General features: G+C 38.4%; 1 protein-coding gene across 1 annotated transcript in view; it reads right to left on the reverse strand.

The window, feature by feature from the left end:
- Positions 1 to 1,175: 1,175 nt before the first annotated feature.
- Positions 1,176 to 16,861, reverse strand: part of OPRM1 (opioid receptor mu 1) — a 67,088-nt gene continuing 51,402 nt past the window's right edge. The window contains 1 exon segment of the mRNA XM_036100230.2: positions 1,176 to 1,561. Coding sequence (XP_035956123.2) covers positions 1,523 to 1,561 — 39 coding nt within the window. The 3' untranslated portion in view covers positions 1,176 to 1,522.

Genomic DNA, 16,861 nt, shown 5'->3' on the forward strand with positions numbered 1-16,861 from the left:
GCATATTTGTGTCTTATTATATTGTATTGAGGAACGGATACAAATTTTAATATTGAGTCTATTGGCAGCTTTTAGACTTAGAAATACTTTTATAAGGGAAGTTGGCACCCTGTTGTCTACTATGTCTTCACAGACAACTACAATGTACGTGACTCATTTAATCAAACCAGACAAAAGTTCAAAGTGGAGAGCTTTTTTGCATGGGCCAGCTGACTTGACTGTCTACATAGATCAAATAAAATGGGTGATTGCCAAATCTATACTGCATTTTATACCAAGGAAAACCAGTCAAAGGGGAGGGTTGTCCTACAGAAATTGCTTAGAAGACTGGTATTTTACAAAGGAAATCTTGACATTTAGCAAAGATCAAAAAGACCAACATATTGGTCATGACATTATGTAAACACAATCTTCAGGAAAATATTTTTGGGTCATTGTTAATATTTCATGTCCAAGTAACTCCGCAGGATTGAAAAGAAGATTAACCATTTTTATCTATGGTCATTTGAGTCTTTCTGTTTTGAGATTAAGCTTATTGGATCCATATTTTTAAAAGGGCTTAAACCATTCTGAAAATCAACAACAACAAAAAATCTGTCATTTTATCACACTGATTCAAAAGGCATAGTGTGCTGAGCAGAGTTAAAAAAAAAGATAAAATAATATGCAAAGGGGGCATGCAGTATGGAGAAACTATTGAGAAATGAAAAGTAAGTACATTTTAATGCTTGACTTCCTCCACAGATGAAGGGATGAGCTCATCGATCCACTATTACCTTTTACGAATACTTAGATAAAAGAAGGGAATGGACAATCTCCCATGAAGACTCTCAGGAAGAACCTGCAATGCCCAAGAATTGACCTTTCTGCTGCTGACACATTGCTGTGTTTCAGATTACGTTTCATGTTAATTTCTTCCCTTGCAATTATGGAGCTAGGTAAGAGATGTTATTCTTGAAAAGAATACAAAACCAAGAAATGAAGGTGGAAATGATGTCTTAACCAGAATATAATTTTAAGGTTAATATCAAAGATAGAAAATAGAAAAAAGTATTCCTTACAGAAGACTACATAAAGTCTTGGGCTTTCCACACAAGGTCCTTTGATCAGAGGTAGCACTTACTTTACATGTCACCATGCTGAATTTAACAATTGATTTTTTTTGATGAGGTCATAAATATTTGCTTGAAAACAAAATATTACACACAGAAGGGCCATCTCCTATGATGACCCCAATTCACATACCACGGTGTGTTTGGTCCCATTGGGCATCTTTCTCATGATTATGTACACAAGCTGGACTCTTTAGTGTGGTAGAGACCTTTCCTTCCCAGCACTTGACTTAGTGGAGATATCCTTCACATGTGCAGAGTGGAGTGGCCACAGAGGATCGAGTTTTGATGACTCAGAAGCAGGCACTTTCCTAGGAAACTAGAGCCTCCCACAGGTTTTTGCAGCAACCTGCTTCCACATAGATGGTGGCTTCTAAGCTCAGTGAGGGTCTGAATGGCATGAGACCCACTTAGGGCAATGGAGCGGTTTCTGCTTCCAGATTTTCTAGCTGAAAAAAGAAAGAGCAAAGACAGTGAGCATTTCAAATTGGGTTGCAGTGCACATTTATCGGGCATCTTCTGTGTGTCAGAACTGTCCTGAGGGCCCTCAGTATACTTTCACCTGCAACCCTCAGAGCTTTTCTTAAATGTCAAGACATTAATTAATCTCTTGGGTCATTATGAATAATCTCTTGGATCATTATGACTATGCTATTGCATTTGTACACACTAATATAGAAGAATTATACACTGGTCATCAAAGAGATATGATTGATACTGGCTTCCTTGAAAAAATACATTTTTAATCCAAAACCCTTATCTCCCTCTGTTCTTGATCCTCTTTCTCCTTCTTTATCCTCAAATTATTCATGACTTGACAAAAATTTCAAAAGAAAAAGCGGTGTCTCTCTTTGCAATACCTTTCATGTTCTTCATTTCTAGATGAAGGCATTTTTATTTTTCACTCAGTTCGAAAATTAATGGATTTTTTTTCTGAAGCAACTGATTTGAAGTACAGGGATTGCGCCACCCCCACTTCCATTGTAAAGCTGGCATATACATGGAGCAATAGCACGATGTTTGTTCACACACATAAAAATGTGGCTTGATATTTTCAAATATGGGAGGAGAATTGTGGGAAAGAAATATGTTTTGTAATTAACAAGTAATCACTGCTGTCATTGTTACTATAGTTTTTGGTGAGACGGAAAGGAAGTGTTTATAGAGTCAGTGTAAAGGGATGAGAGGGTTTTTCCTTTAGCTTTATTTTGGTAAATTTCACACTTCAGTAAAAGTGCAAGAATGAGAATAGCATAAAGAACACTTGTGTACACTTTACCCAGACTCACCTGCTATTAACATTTTATCCCATTTGTTTTATTGTTTGCTTTCTATTCCTTTTTTCTGTCTTCTTCTACACACACACACACACACACACACACACATTATCTCTCTGAATTATTTGATACTCAGTTGAATTTTTGTCACTACACATTTCAATATATATTTCCTAAGAATAAGAAATAGAAAGATCAGAATCGCCATTTGGAAAGGCGGTCTACCATGGGCCCTGGGTTTCCTGCACATTCTTGCTGACTGTGCCAAACTACAAGGCTTAACTGTCCTCTGGCCTGGAACAGTTTCTGCCAAGGTGACCACAGCATTGATCACCGTGTGAAGTGTCCGTTTGTTTATTGCTTGCCCCAAAAGGGGCTGAGACTTTAGCTCTAGGTTCCTTAACTGTGACACAACCCATTAAGTGTGCAGTTGCCATCTGGTCCCATCACGCTGCCCTGTGGGATTTGGGGGCAGAAGACGCACTGCTATGCTAAAGTTTCTGCTGTTGCTGTGCTGTGAGTACTAAACTGTCTGACTTTCCTCTACTTTTGGCACCTAAAGAGTTGTGGCAAGACAACCTGCTTGCTTGCTCAGTCAAGAATCTGGTTACTTCTCGCCATCTTCTAAGAGGTCCTTCCCAAACTGGCACCACAAGCAGGATGTCAAGATAGACAATGACTTTTTGGAAGAGAAAAGGCAAGGGCTCATGGACTGGGTCTGAGAATATGAAGAAACTCTTTGGGACCTGGTAGCAAATGTTCTGACCAAAGTGGTACAGAAAGGTGGAGTAGGTTGTCCACTCCTGTCCTCCCTGTTGATGAACGTGACTCAAGTCAATGGATGGGAGCTGAGTGGTGAGGGATAAAGTCTAACCAATTGCCCAAATGGTGCCATGGTTGTTGTTTGCTCTCCTGTGGACTAGGAGGCTAAGAGAGCACTCTGAGCCCCACCAGGGAGGAGAGCACAACTTCACCAGTTTTAAGTCAAGACTAGAAACAACTAGAGGGCAAATGCCTCTATAATGAATACTAAGATATAGACCCATAGTGAGAGGGAAAAGAAGGATATCCAGGAGTGCTTTGATCAACTGGCTGAGGAATTGTTAGACATGTGGCTGATGAAGGAGTTAGGGAGCTTATGCTCTTAGTGAACAAAGCACTTATGCCATCTTACAGGAGACCCCATGTTTTAAGCCAGTGTGCAGATCATTTAACTGGGACAGAATCATGCCTCACAATGAGGTTTGCTATTGTGTATTTCTGTTTCAATTATCACATTATGACCAAACCAAGGAGACTTCCTTGAGGCCAATAAAATCCCATGAAACCTTAGGAGAAAGCTACTCAAAGGCTGAGGTAACTCTAGACTTGTTCCTTCCTGAACAGAATGACAGCCTGATTATGATCCCACATCCAGAGAATGACTGGTTCCTTTTTAAGATTACCCTCCTCCCTGCAAGGTGTAGCATTCTACTTTTTTTTTTTTTTGGTGAGGGACCCCATGCTGGAAGTTGTGCTTGGAGCCATTAGATGCCCAGGATAAAGATAGCACTCTCTAGACCAGGCAGTCTCTGCAATCTAAGACAAGGGCCAGGATGGGAACATCCAATGTCCTCCAAACTGTAAGGCAATGGGATAAGCCTCTTAACATGGGGGATCCCAAAGTAGAGGCTGATGGGATAATCACCAAAGAAATGCAGTCCACATATAAGGCTATGATGGGTCCCAAGGGGGTGGTTAGTAGTTCATACAAATAAAACTCTGTGTGCCTTCCTTTGCGGAGACCAATTTCCCTCTAATGAGGAACTAGGAAGCCATGTGGCTGCCTTAGAGCAAATTTCTCCCTCAGAACCTCTGCTGCCTGACCCGCATTTCTGTATCATGCCTTGAAAACCTTTAAGGATAAGGGATGTGGTAAGGTATTTTCATTTCCAGCAGGAATCAGAGGCTTCATACCCTTAGAAGGGCAGAATGGGATAGGGGAGAAAGGTAAGGGGTGGGGGGTGAATATAAAGTTGTATGTTTTTTTTTTTTTTTTTTGGACGACTGTGCCCAAAGGACTAACATGCTAAGTTCTCTTGAGAGGCGAGGACTACACATTCAATTAGCCAGATTTGAAACAGAATCAAATGGGAAAAGGAAGTGGCTGTTTGGACCCCTGTTATGCACCATTTTTGTTGCTCCCAAGACTGAATGTGTAATTGGTATTGATAATTTACATGTTTGTTCTGTGAGGCTCATAATGTCCAAAGGAGATCTTCCTGATATGGAAGAGCCTCTTGTAGGTGGGTGACGTGGGAGATGCATGCACAAAGGATCATACCTCCGCTTCAGTTTCTCTTCCATGGTCTATAAAAGAAACAATTTAGAATTCCAGGAGAAGAAAAGGAAATCATAGTTTAAATGTAATAGTACTTATGAAAAACACAGTATCTTAATATAATAGTTCTGTGTGGCTAGTGAAAAAAGCTAAGGTGATCTGGAGGCTTATGCAGGATAATTGCCAACTGAATTCAGTTGCTGTTCCTACAACCTGGCTACTCCAGCCATTGTGACTATGACTGAAGCAATTGCCCATGATGGCACCTGGTATGTGATCCTGGACTTTGGTCACGTCTTTTTCTCAACTGCTTTAGCCTCTGGAGGATCCAGATCCTTCACCTACATGAGCCTCCAGAACATACTGTGCTGTAGTAGTAATACTTGAACTCTCCTGATATTTGCCCCCAGTAGGTAGGTTGGCACACAGAACAAATCTCTCTCTTTTTGTTGGTGACATGATCCTACTACATTGATGATATTATCTTGATAAGCCCTAATTAAGTTAGCAGATGCTAACTCATATGAAGCCCAGGAAAGCTTGTTAATTCTGATAAGATACAGGGACCAGCCACCCAAGTCAAAATTCTGGGAGTGATGTGGGCTACAACTCAAAAGTTGATCCTAAAGACAGTAAAGAGAAGAGGACTATGGCTCTCTACCGTCAGAAAGGCAGTCTCACAATTGCACCATTCAGGTATTGGAGATAATATGTATCTTATCAGTGTATACATTTGTTGAGTCTGAAAGTTAACCAGAAAATCTGCTGAATTTGACTGAGGACCTAAGCAGCCTATGACCCTGGAGGTTGTTCCAACACCCCAGCCCCGGGGCCCTTTTGAGCTCCATAGGAGGAGGCAGCCTCCACAAGGAGAACCCTTTCATGCCTCCTTGGTACAATTACCCACTTCAGTTGGGGAAGGAACTCCTTAAATGTTGGAGGTGCTGGGAGAGGGAAATAATGAACCCTCTCTTTGTCTCCAAATTCCAGCTCTACAACCTGGCAAGACAATCACGTGGTTCACTGAGACAAGAAGCATCTCTGAGTGCCAACCTGACCAACTGCTGAGTAGGTCTATGTGCTGTGGGATCAGGAAAACTCATAAGGGCTTGGCTGGCCCTGAGTTACTCTATTGTGTCTGATGTTATCAGAGAAAACTCCTAAATGTGAAGCCCCTTGCCCATGTACAAAGGCACAGATAGATGTGATCTTGTTTTAGTCAGACTCATACCAATTCATATGTTTTTCCCGACACCTGAGTGCTCTTGGGTTATGCCATGTATGGCTATCGAGGCTATAACTACTTGATAACCCTGCCCATATGGACTATCCAAATTAATGTAATGGTGACCCAAATCAAATTTATGGACAAAGTCTGAACTAAAGTAACCAGTCCTGTCAGTTATATGTTTGTATGTGGAGAGAATGGGCCACAGGATATCTCTCTGCTGGGCATGGTTGGGGGCTGCTGGTTAACTCTTCTTTGTCCCCTGCAATTATTGGCAATGACACCATTCCTTGGATCACATTCCCTTTTTTAGGCCCCCAGATAAAGAGGGTTGTCCGATGTTGTCTGACCTGAGGGATATGTGGATTCCTGTTTTCATGTAGCAGTGTGAAAATTGTCCCCCGCCATCAGATTCCACACTGTAGAGACAGTTAGGAACATATCCTTTACTTTAGCTACCATAGCCAATGAGATGGAACAAGCCGTAGGAGATCAACAGATCAGGTTAAACTCTCTGGTTGTAAATGGATCATCGATTGGCCGTAGACTACATTGTTGTTGATATGATTGAATTAATTTGTTGTATTTGAATTAATATCAACAGTTCATGCATACCATGAGAAAGAAAGCTAAATGGTTATCAGAAATAAGCCTTATTCGTCCTCTCTGGGACTTATTCAGTTGAATATAGATCCCGGAGTGCATGGCTGAGGTTACTGCTATAGATTAACCTCATCCTGGGATGGGATTCTGTGGATAATAAGTCTAATCAATTATTGACTGAAATAAATAGAACAGATTTGGTTTTAGCCCCCGTCAGTATGTCTAATCCAAATTGCTATGGGATGGCATATGAAAATTGAGTTCGGCCAAAAATATGTTGAGCTGACAGGTGAATTATTGGGAAAGATAGTCTTCCCAGCATCTCTACACATTCTTGCTGACTGAGCTGTGTTACAAGGCCTATCTTCTGACTCTGAGTCCTTCCTATGGTCACATAGTCAATTAAGAACCTTTGCTGCCTAACTGCATGAGGACCACAGCATGACCATTTTGTGATTGCTTTCTCCTAGGAGAGGATTGGTTTGCTTACTGCTTGCTATAAAAGGTGGCGCACCCCTAGCTCTGGGCTCTTCTGTTGGGTGCAATCCATTGTGTGCATAGGGACAATCTGGGCCCATTGTGTTGCACCATGGGACATGCTGATGCTCCTGCAGTTTGCAGTGCCATGAATAGTAAATTGTTTTCTGTGGTCCATTGAGTCACATTGTGTATTTTTGGTACCCATGGAGTGGTGCCAAACCTGCTTGCTTGCTGAGATACCTCCTTTGGAAACCTGTAACTCCTTTCCATTTCCTAAGTATGGGCTTCTTTCCTGACATTACCACAGTACTGTTACACATTTCAGTAAATTTGACATTTGACATCGATACACTATTTTAATCTACTATCAGTTTTCCAATTTTGTCAACAGCTTTTTGAACTGTTATTTTTTTCAGGAAGTCAACTAGCAAATCCCCTTGGACTATTTTTTTAGCCTATTTTGAACAATAAAATTTAAAAAATTTTATAGATTCAAACTGAAGCTTATTTGAGGCACTTTTATTCTCTAGCCACACAATGATTGGAGTGTGTTTCCTACCCCTGAAGGGAATTTAAAAGATTTTTTTTTTTTAAACCAGTGTCATCATTCTATGGAAGGAAACAGAGGTCTTGAGAGGTGAAGTGACATGCCTGAGTATTGGTTGAGGAAATGTAGTTATATTTTTATTTTTGCTTTTTGCAGCTACTTTTTTCCTTTTCTGTTTTCTCTTTCCTGTTTGTGATGCCATCCAAAGTTGCAACTGAAGCCAGTAACAGAGTTGGGTACTTTAGAAGCTGATCAGAGTTCTAGCCAGCAATAGGCTTCAAAATTTCATTATTATAAAATCATAAAAACAAAGCCACACAAAAAACTGAGAGTTGATGCCTAATAGGCAAAACTCTCCATTTACTTCAATGATATAGAACTCATCCATTTTTTCTAAGCTCCTTTGCCTAAATAGACATATTGGAATCTACAGTATGACAAGGGGTCAAACTTCGGTAAAGGAGAATTCAAAGAGAGGTGAAATAATCTGGTAGTTCAAAGGATCCTGACTCGCTCAGCCATATGCTTCCTCCTGCTCTTAGTGTGTGTTTATTTTGTTCAATATAATAAATCTTTTGTCTCATGAAAGGAAGCTTTGGTGGTTACCTTTGTGGTTCAGTAGGAGAAGCTAGTTCCCAGAGTCTGAATGGGGTGATCAGTCAAACCCAGAAAGGAGCCCTAATTTGTTGGCAGTTAAAAGAGATCAGGGATGTCCCGCTTGGGAAGATCTCCTATGCAGCGACTGGCATGGGATGCCAAGCTCACACAGGGGTTATCGGCAACCTGGCACCAGAACCCAGGCTTCTTGGTTTCTAGTCTTGTGTTCTTTCACGAGAAAGATTGTAATTATTCAACTTTTTTGGAATGCATCTCACTGTTGAGTATAGATGATTTTTAAAAGAAACCTATTTTCCTCAAAGATGTTTTATTCAAAACAGAAGAATGTGCCAATTATGAGACTTATTCTTAGCAATGTGTAGTTTAAATCAGTGAAAACACATCCCAAAGCTACATAGACATTTTCCCCCTTTAGGACTATAACCAGAAAGTGGCAAATTTCAAAACAAAGCAAAACAAAAGTGAAAACCAAAACAAAACACAACATGTTCTATTTCAAACTGAAACAAGTTTCAGTATCTTGCTTGTATTTAGGCCATATATTTTAAATGAGTGAGACTAAGAGATCAGTGATCAATTTTAGAATCCTGGTTAATACCTGGGATAAAATGATGTTGCCATTTATTCTAGTAAAACACTGAAGTTTGAAAATATTTGTGCCTAGCTGGCACTTATGGTCTATAGTGGGCTTTGAAACTGTTTTGTGAAAACTCCATTCTGTGAGATGTTAGGAGACATCCTTTGAAACACTGGACCTGTGTTCAGATAAGTTTGAGAACTTCAGCTTAAAAAACAAAAGGCAAATATATATATAAACTAATTGCGACACACACACACACAGAGTAGGATTTCTCAAAGCCTTTACAATGCTAATACACAGTATCAGTCCCCATGACCAAAATAAGATATGCAACATTTCTGAAAATTTGTCTAAAGAGCTATTTTCGCATGGACTGCATATTAACATTTTATTGTAGTAGTGTGTTGTAAGATCCTTATAGGAAGTTATTTGTTTGACTCCTTAGACATCAAATCTTAACACCCAAATTCTGGCCACATTCCCTTTCATGGAGGCAAAATGCTGATGCTTGAACATTCAAAGCCTCCAGTGACAAGGAAGTCCTTGTATTTCAAGACTTAGAAAAGTTTTTCTTTGGTTGTATTACAATCCCTTTCCCTGTAGCTTCCACCTGTTGGCTTTAATTAGTGGAGTTGTTTCTTAATAATGTTTTAGGCTGAAGATCTTTTCTCTGAAAGAGAAGCTCTGCATAAAATAAAGATTGAAGAATTGTGCTTTCCTCTTGTCTTCCATTAATACTGAGTCTTAATCTTTGCAATGTTAGCAGTGCAGAAGGAAGCTTTCTTTTGAGAAATCAGTGTGGTGTCTCTCAGGACACCTGGGGTTTAGCTCCTACTTTCAGGCACTACCTTAAAGACATCACAACTAATTTCTTCATCAATTAAACATGGTTGTCAGGTTAGATCAATGGTTCTTAACTCATTCCTCCCCTCTTCCTGCCACTGTTTACCCCTTCCCCACTGCCCCCCGCCCCTGGACCCAGGGGACATTTGGCAATGTCTGGAGACATTTTGGTTGTCACAACTAGGGGTGGGTGGGTACTGCTTCCATCTATTGGATAGAGGCCAGGAGTGCTACTAAACATAGCAGTGCACATTTCCCTGCAATAAGAATTAGTTGGCTCAAAATGTCACCAGTGCCAAGGTTGAGAAGCCTTGGCTAGGACCAATCTTATGATTGATTTCTTTTGGCACCATTATTTTATTCCTTTTAAATTTTCTTTACAAGAGCTGTAATTCAGTTTCTTGGGGAAAAGAGAAGAAAGGAGATGAAAAGTGTAAAGCCTCATTGAGTGGCTTAGAATAGTAATGCTAGTCAGTTGTCTGGCAAAGTATGTGGACTATGATACATCACATTCAAGTCAAAACTAAGTGCTAGCTACTACAATTATCACCATTCTCACAGATGTAGCAGTTGAAACTGGAGAGTTTCAGAAACTTAGGAGCATTCAGCTGGTCAGTGGTACAATCTGGATAAATAAATGCTCCACCTAAACTTTTAGGATTTTATATTATATCTGCTATTCTTATCTAATTATAAAGTGTTCCCTTACTTGCTGAAATTTTTAAATAAATTTACATATACCAGAGTATATGTAATATATAATTACCTGACTTTTTCTTTAGTCATAAAAGTTTTCCTAAACTCTACTTGAAAATCAGATACTTGAAAAGATTCTATCATCTTTTATATTCGGAAAAAAAGCACAGAATTAAAAAAGTACATATCTGGCCTACACACTCCTCATTTGTAGGATAAGGCAGTTTGGATTGGATGCTCTCTAGTATTTTTTTCCAGTTCCAATTACCTACGAACTGTGAATATTTTGCATATGCTTGATAAATCCAATTACATTAATGGGATTTAGTTGTTGATATTTACTTATAGTGTAGTCATTTGAGAGGCTAACTGTCCCACTGAATTTCTGAAATAACCAGAAAAATGTTCAGTTGTTAATGTATATGGTAGCCATACTGCGAGCCTCCATCTATCTGCAGCATGGTAAGGTTCTGGGAGTAACGTGTATCTCTTCTATCTCCCAAGGGTAACTCAAATAAAGCATTTTTTTTTAAGTTGATGTTTTGAATTTGAATGAATTTATATGTAATTATATTTGGGGATTTTTGAATATAAAGACAATTTGGTTAACATGATAGAGAAGAAATAAAGAATAGTAAGAGTGAAATATTCTTGCTAAATTGGTAAATTATAGGATGGATTAAATAAGTGATTGTATTGTCAAATATGTAATGACCACATTCCCTTCTACATTCCCTATTCACTGCATTTTCTTAAGGCTTTTTTTTTTTTAAAATAATTTGGCTTTTCTTGAGAAAATATTCTCATTTCTTAATGTCATTTTCCATAGCCTTTACTTTTTTGCTTTTCTATCAGATGTCTTAGAAGTAAATATCTCATCACAATAAGAAAAAGTTATACATTTGTTATGTTTTAAGGGACTTAGGCATACCGTTTTGGGATTTTGGATCATCTTTATCACTATCTCTTTTGACCTTTATGAAGATTTGATAATGTGGGGGGAAAAAGGGAAACAACTAGGTTGGGCTTGATAGATTTCCTAGATTTCTGATATCCCTAGGATTCCTGGTATCTGTATGGAAAACAAAATAGTAGGAAGAATGTGGCTGATTTCAAACATAAAATGTACTCTTTTTCTCCCTCCATCCTGCCCTCCCTTCCTTTCTTCTTTCCTTATAAATACTATGCTTTATAGACAAAGGACCTGAGTTATTTTTCTCCATCTTCATTCTTGGACTGACAGAGCCATTATTTTAAATCACAGTAAAACTTTCAGCTTATATTTATTTAATATTTGATAATTATAGGGAGCTAATTTATCAGGCTAATTATTTATTTACATATGTTCCTAGTAAGTTCAGTTGTTATGGAAAGAAAAAGTAATTAATTTTCTTTGATTCACAAGCAATAAAACCATAAACATTAAATTATATTTAAACTTACCTCCCACCCAGGTATGGTTAGTAAAATAATATTTATGTGTATTCATTCCTTCAGCATACATCCCTGGTAATGCAGAAGATCAAACTCATATGATGTCTTCAGAGCTGGCATTATAATCTTTTGGATATGTATCATGAAAACCATTCATGTTTTGAAAAAGTACTATCACAATTATTTAGCATTCAAAATAAATCTTGTTAGTAGCCTCCTCTTACCCACTTTCTACTCACTTCAATGCCAAGAACTCCATTATATAAGAAATTCCTTAGTGTAAAGGGAGAAGGGCAAAAAAAGCTGTGACCCTAGGTTCTTGATTTCCACGGAAATGATAATTAGAAAAGAAAAATTAAGACATGTTTTATTTTAGAAACTTATAGTTCTCATAAAGTAATCCCCCAAATAATTTCGTCATTTGCAAAATTGTAGCAATTTGCAAATATTTATTGCAACCTACCAAAAGATACAGTAATCAGAATGACAATCAAAAGTTAATGACTGGTTTGTGATAGATCAACTTCATTTAGTTTGTTTGGTATGAGGAAAAAAATGCAAAAACAAAAAAATGCTATGTAACTGCATTTCAAATTCATAAAGGTAGAAGGAAGAATAAATGTGTTGTAGAAAGTTAAAAGAGCAAAATATCCACCTTTCATATTTAGCTCCCAAGCTATAAATATAGATAGCAACTAAAGATTGGCATGTTTCAAAACACTAAATTTTCCATGATAAATGATTATGAAATAGCAATTCACCACTTGAGGTCAGCCAAATAAGTAACATCTCATTTAAAGTTAGTTTTTTAAAGATAAATATGTTGCCGTATTTTATCAGTTAGTTACATCAATTGAAACAACAAGCACAGGAAAATGTTGCAGTAATTATATTAGTTAATTTAATCTTTAAAATTTAACCTTCCTGAAAGATGAGAGTATTCATTCAGGAAGAACACTAGCTAATTCATGCATCAAGTTTCACTGTATGGTTCTGATATGCAGAATAATCTTCTGGTTCAACCCTCTTATGCGTGAGTTGAGAAAACTGAGCTCTTATAAGATGAAGGGCTTTGTTCTATCACATGTTGGACAGGCACAGCATGACTACTGGAACATTCACCTGACTCCCTGTCCTGGTCTCCTCTGGTACCACCACCCACCAAGCTGCCTTCTCTAGTAGGATAAACATGATTTATGAAAATACTAATTGAGCCTCTCTGACATGAATGAAAAATTCTAACTTGTGGAAAAGCAAATAGTATCATTCAGTGAGAATCAATATGACCTTAATGATGGCAAAAAATTTTAGTTCGAATAATTTGGACTCATATAATGATAACCCAAATCCTCATTATCAAATTTTTAATTCCCCAAGCTATTCATTAATCTATTTGGATGTTTATCTTTATACACAGATACACAGATAGCTATGAATACATCTAAACAAGCCTACATAAAGAACGTACGGCATTTGAATTGTTAGTATGTAAATACTAAAATTTAGTTCTAAGAGCTACCATTGAGAAGAATGACAACCAGACTGGTGGGGCAGTAGGGCACATAGTTTAAAATAAAATTTAACTGGGTTCATTCCTCAGTTCCTTTTGTAACTATGATCTTGGGCAGGTGAATTCTGTAAACATTGGTTTCCTCAACTGTAGAGATAATGATCCATACCTCATATGACTAAATAAGATATCCTGGGCACAAACTGGTCAATAAGTGTTATTTCTAATAGCCTTAAAGCCAAATATTTTCTGCGAATAAACATATTTTCAATTAAACAATATTTTCTCCTCCCAGATTATGGCCAAGTTATAGAAATAAGACATTCTTATTGTTATTTGTTAAAGATATTATTCATTTTAAATCTAAATATACTCTAGAGCTACACATACATAAAGAGGCACACCAATACCATGCACATGCGCACACACATGCGTGTACACACACACTTGTAACTGGATCCATTTTCCTTTTAAACCTTAGAATTGAAAGAATAGCCGTTTTGGTTTTATTCACAAAATGTGCATTAATGTGGTCAAGCGCTGTAATTCTGTAAGCTATTCTCATTTGGGGCTTTTGTGATGGAACTGAAATGCTTTTCCTTCTCAAATTATCTCTCCACAGATGTTTTATAAAAAAAATTAAGATCTAGTTTTTGAGAGTGATGTGGTTGATTTAAAAAATTAGGCTTCTGCTTTTAGTTTAGCTGGGGATAAAATAGGTTTGTAGTTAATACAATTGCAAAGCATCTCCTAATTTCTTGACATGCTACTTGGATTAAAATGTCAAGAAAATGCTTTAAAAATGGTAACCAGAGGGCTTAGGGCTGGACTGGCCATATTAATGAGAAGAAGTTGGCAGGAGGTACCATAATATTAACTTTATTAGCGTTATATCTCTATATCCTGTAAGATTCACTGATAGAAAGTTAAGGCTTTGTTCCCACTGTAGCTACATTATTTCGCTAAACACAAGACTCATTTGGTGAAAAAATTCTTACCAATCAGCTTGACTAAAATGGTAGCCAGGTTAGACAAAACAGTAACTTTAACAGTATTTTATAAAGTTACAATTTAAATCAGTTTTCAATTTCATGTTTTATTCAAAATGCAGATACTTGGACCCTACCTCGACCTTGACCCAGTGAACCAGAATTTCTTAGAGGAGTTTCTCAGAACTTATACGCATAATAAGGTTTGAGAACCTCTGGCTGAGACCCTGTAATAATATTTGAGCACAAATCGGCATTGTGTAGGAAAGCAGAGGAAAGTTTTGGGTTAATGTTGGAAGCCCAGATGTTTGTCTGGGTTCTGCCTCTTACTGGTGGTTTGATTTTTATAGTCATTGAGCCTCCCTGAGCATTTAGTTTTTCATGTTTACCCATCAGGGTTGTTGTAGGAAGCCAAGGTGATAGTGTACACAAAAAACCTTTTTAATCTGTAAGCAGTGATAAAAATGTAAGATAGCATTATTTTGATGGTTATGGTTAATACAAACTCTTTAAATAATAATCCAACTGGTCTAATAGAGTTGTTTCTTTTCCCATATAATGTTAACCATTAAAGGACATAATCTAGGTATCACAACAGAAAATGCATTATGGAATACAACCAGGGTGGGAAACCAAACAGCGAAGGCAGGTGGGCATGGCCAGCATCTCAGGTCTGAGCTGATCTGAATTGATCTGAACAAATGGGGGAAGTGCTCTGAAGCAAGGTGGGGTCCAGTAACAACCGTTGGGTGGTACACCTACAGAGAGATTAAATTGCACGGAAAGCAGATGGAAAACTTATGTCTAAGTCTACCCAATAAAAATCTAGAAGCCATAAAGACAATGAGCGGAACATAAATCAGGCATGGAGTCCTGTAGCTGGAGCAGGAGGCTGAACCCTGGGATGCACAAAAGGACATGAGGACATCTTTTATTTTATTTTTTTATACTTAGGGCAAGACCTCTTTAGGGCACCGAATCCAGTTCTTGGCCGGCTCATCAATAGCACTTGTTAAAAATAAAATTAGAAGACAAGCACAAATGTAACAATTTTTTTTTTTTTTGGGGGAAGTAAAACTTTTGATCAGAGGACTAGAGAAAAGAAAACAAAGAACCCCTCCCGTGAATATTTTCCAGTTACTGGAGGGTGAGCCTGGAATAACGTCAGGTGTTATGCAAGCACTGAGGTTGTCCATCAGTTGCATAAGAAAGGGGTCATTCTTACCGCCCTCCATAATCTCCTGAAATATCATAAGCCCTCTGATCATTCATTCATTCAACAGATATTTTTGGAGTACATTTTTAATGTGTCAGACACTGTTTTAGATAGCTGCTGGAGAAAGAAGAAGGAGCAAGGCAGATATGGTTCATGCCCTCAGGAAGCTATGTCTGTCCCCCAGAGCAGCATGCACCTGCTGTAGATAGTTGGCCAAAGAGGCCACAGTGATTTCCCTCCCTATATCCACACCCCTTTGCAATGTAACTGCAGCTCCTACCCTCAAGAGGTAAGATCTGTTTTGCCACCCCTTGAACCTAGGGCCTGGGACCACCATGAGGACAGCAGGGCTAACGTGCTGGAGGATGAGGATCCATGCGGAGCTTGCCACTCTTGCAGGGCTCATCCCAGCTCAGCTAGCTGATGGCAGTTCTGCCAGTGGCAGCTGCCCCTCGGGTGAGCCTGGCTAAGGCCAGAAGAACATTCTAGCCCAGCCCAGCTCAAACTACCGATCTACTGAAGCTCAAACTACGTAAATGGTTGCGTTAAGACACTATGTCTTGGAATGATTTGTTATGTAGCAAAAGCTGACCAAGTAGCCCTTAACTATGTCAATATGAGGCAAAGTTTATTTGGGGCACAGAAGTTTCTCATACGGCTTATCAAATTACCTTGATAACTGCCAACTCTTCATTTTGCGCTGTGTACAGTTGTCAGAATACAGACACCCTGGGAAGGTTTGATATTGGATCTCTGATCTGCAGAATATGAAGTTGACTAATGCGCTTGAAACATGACATATAGAGGATAATCTATTTCTTGGAGAAAATACAAATATATAGGCGGGACATAAACATCTACAACAGTACCAACTCCGAACAAGCAGTCAAAAAGTTCATGCAAATCCAATTAGCTTTGCTTTGCAACATAATGGCTCATGGTGTCAAAACAAAAACATGAATGAACAAACAAAAAACCCAAAAACCTGCCAGTCAGATTCTGAATTTGTCTGACTAACCAACTATGTCCTATAGACATGGCCATAAAGTATCTGATTTTTCCTTCAAATAATTTCATGATTTTGATATCTCATTGAAACTCTCACCAAAGGCTTATGTATCGTTCCAGATGTCTGTGTGTAACCACCTTGATTCTAACGATGGCACATCAGTGGACATGAGTGAAAGAGAACTTTGATTTATCTTAATTTTCAAATATGTCAGACTGTCTTTTCCTCTTTTCCTGTCAGCTGCTCTTTTCTGTCCAGCCCTCCCAGCTGGGCATTTTGGGAAAGCAGCCAATTCCAGGGCTAATGTGTTTCTGCTGTTATCTGATCCTGATGCTGCTTCATAGAGACAGCAATGAAGATAAGCCCTAAGTGGATGTATTTTTAAAGCAAACCTTTTAG

This window comes from Halichoerus grypus, chromosome 9 (assembly GCF_964656455.1).
Source record: "Halichoerus grypus chromosome 9, mHalGry1.hap1.1, whole genome shotgun sequence".
NCBI classification, from domain to species: domain Eukaryota; kingdom Metazoa; phylum Chordata; class Mammalia; order Carnivora; family Phocidae; genus Halichoerus; species Halichoerus grypus.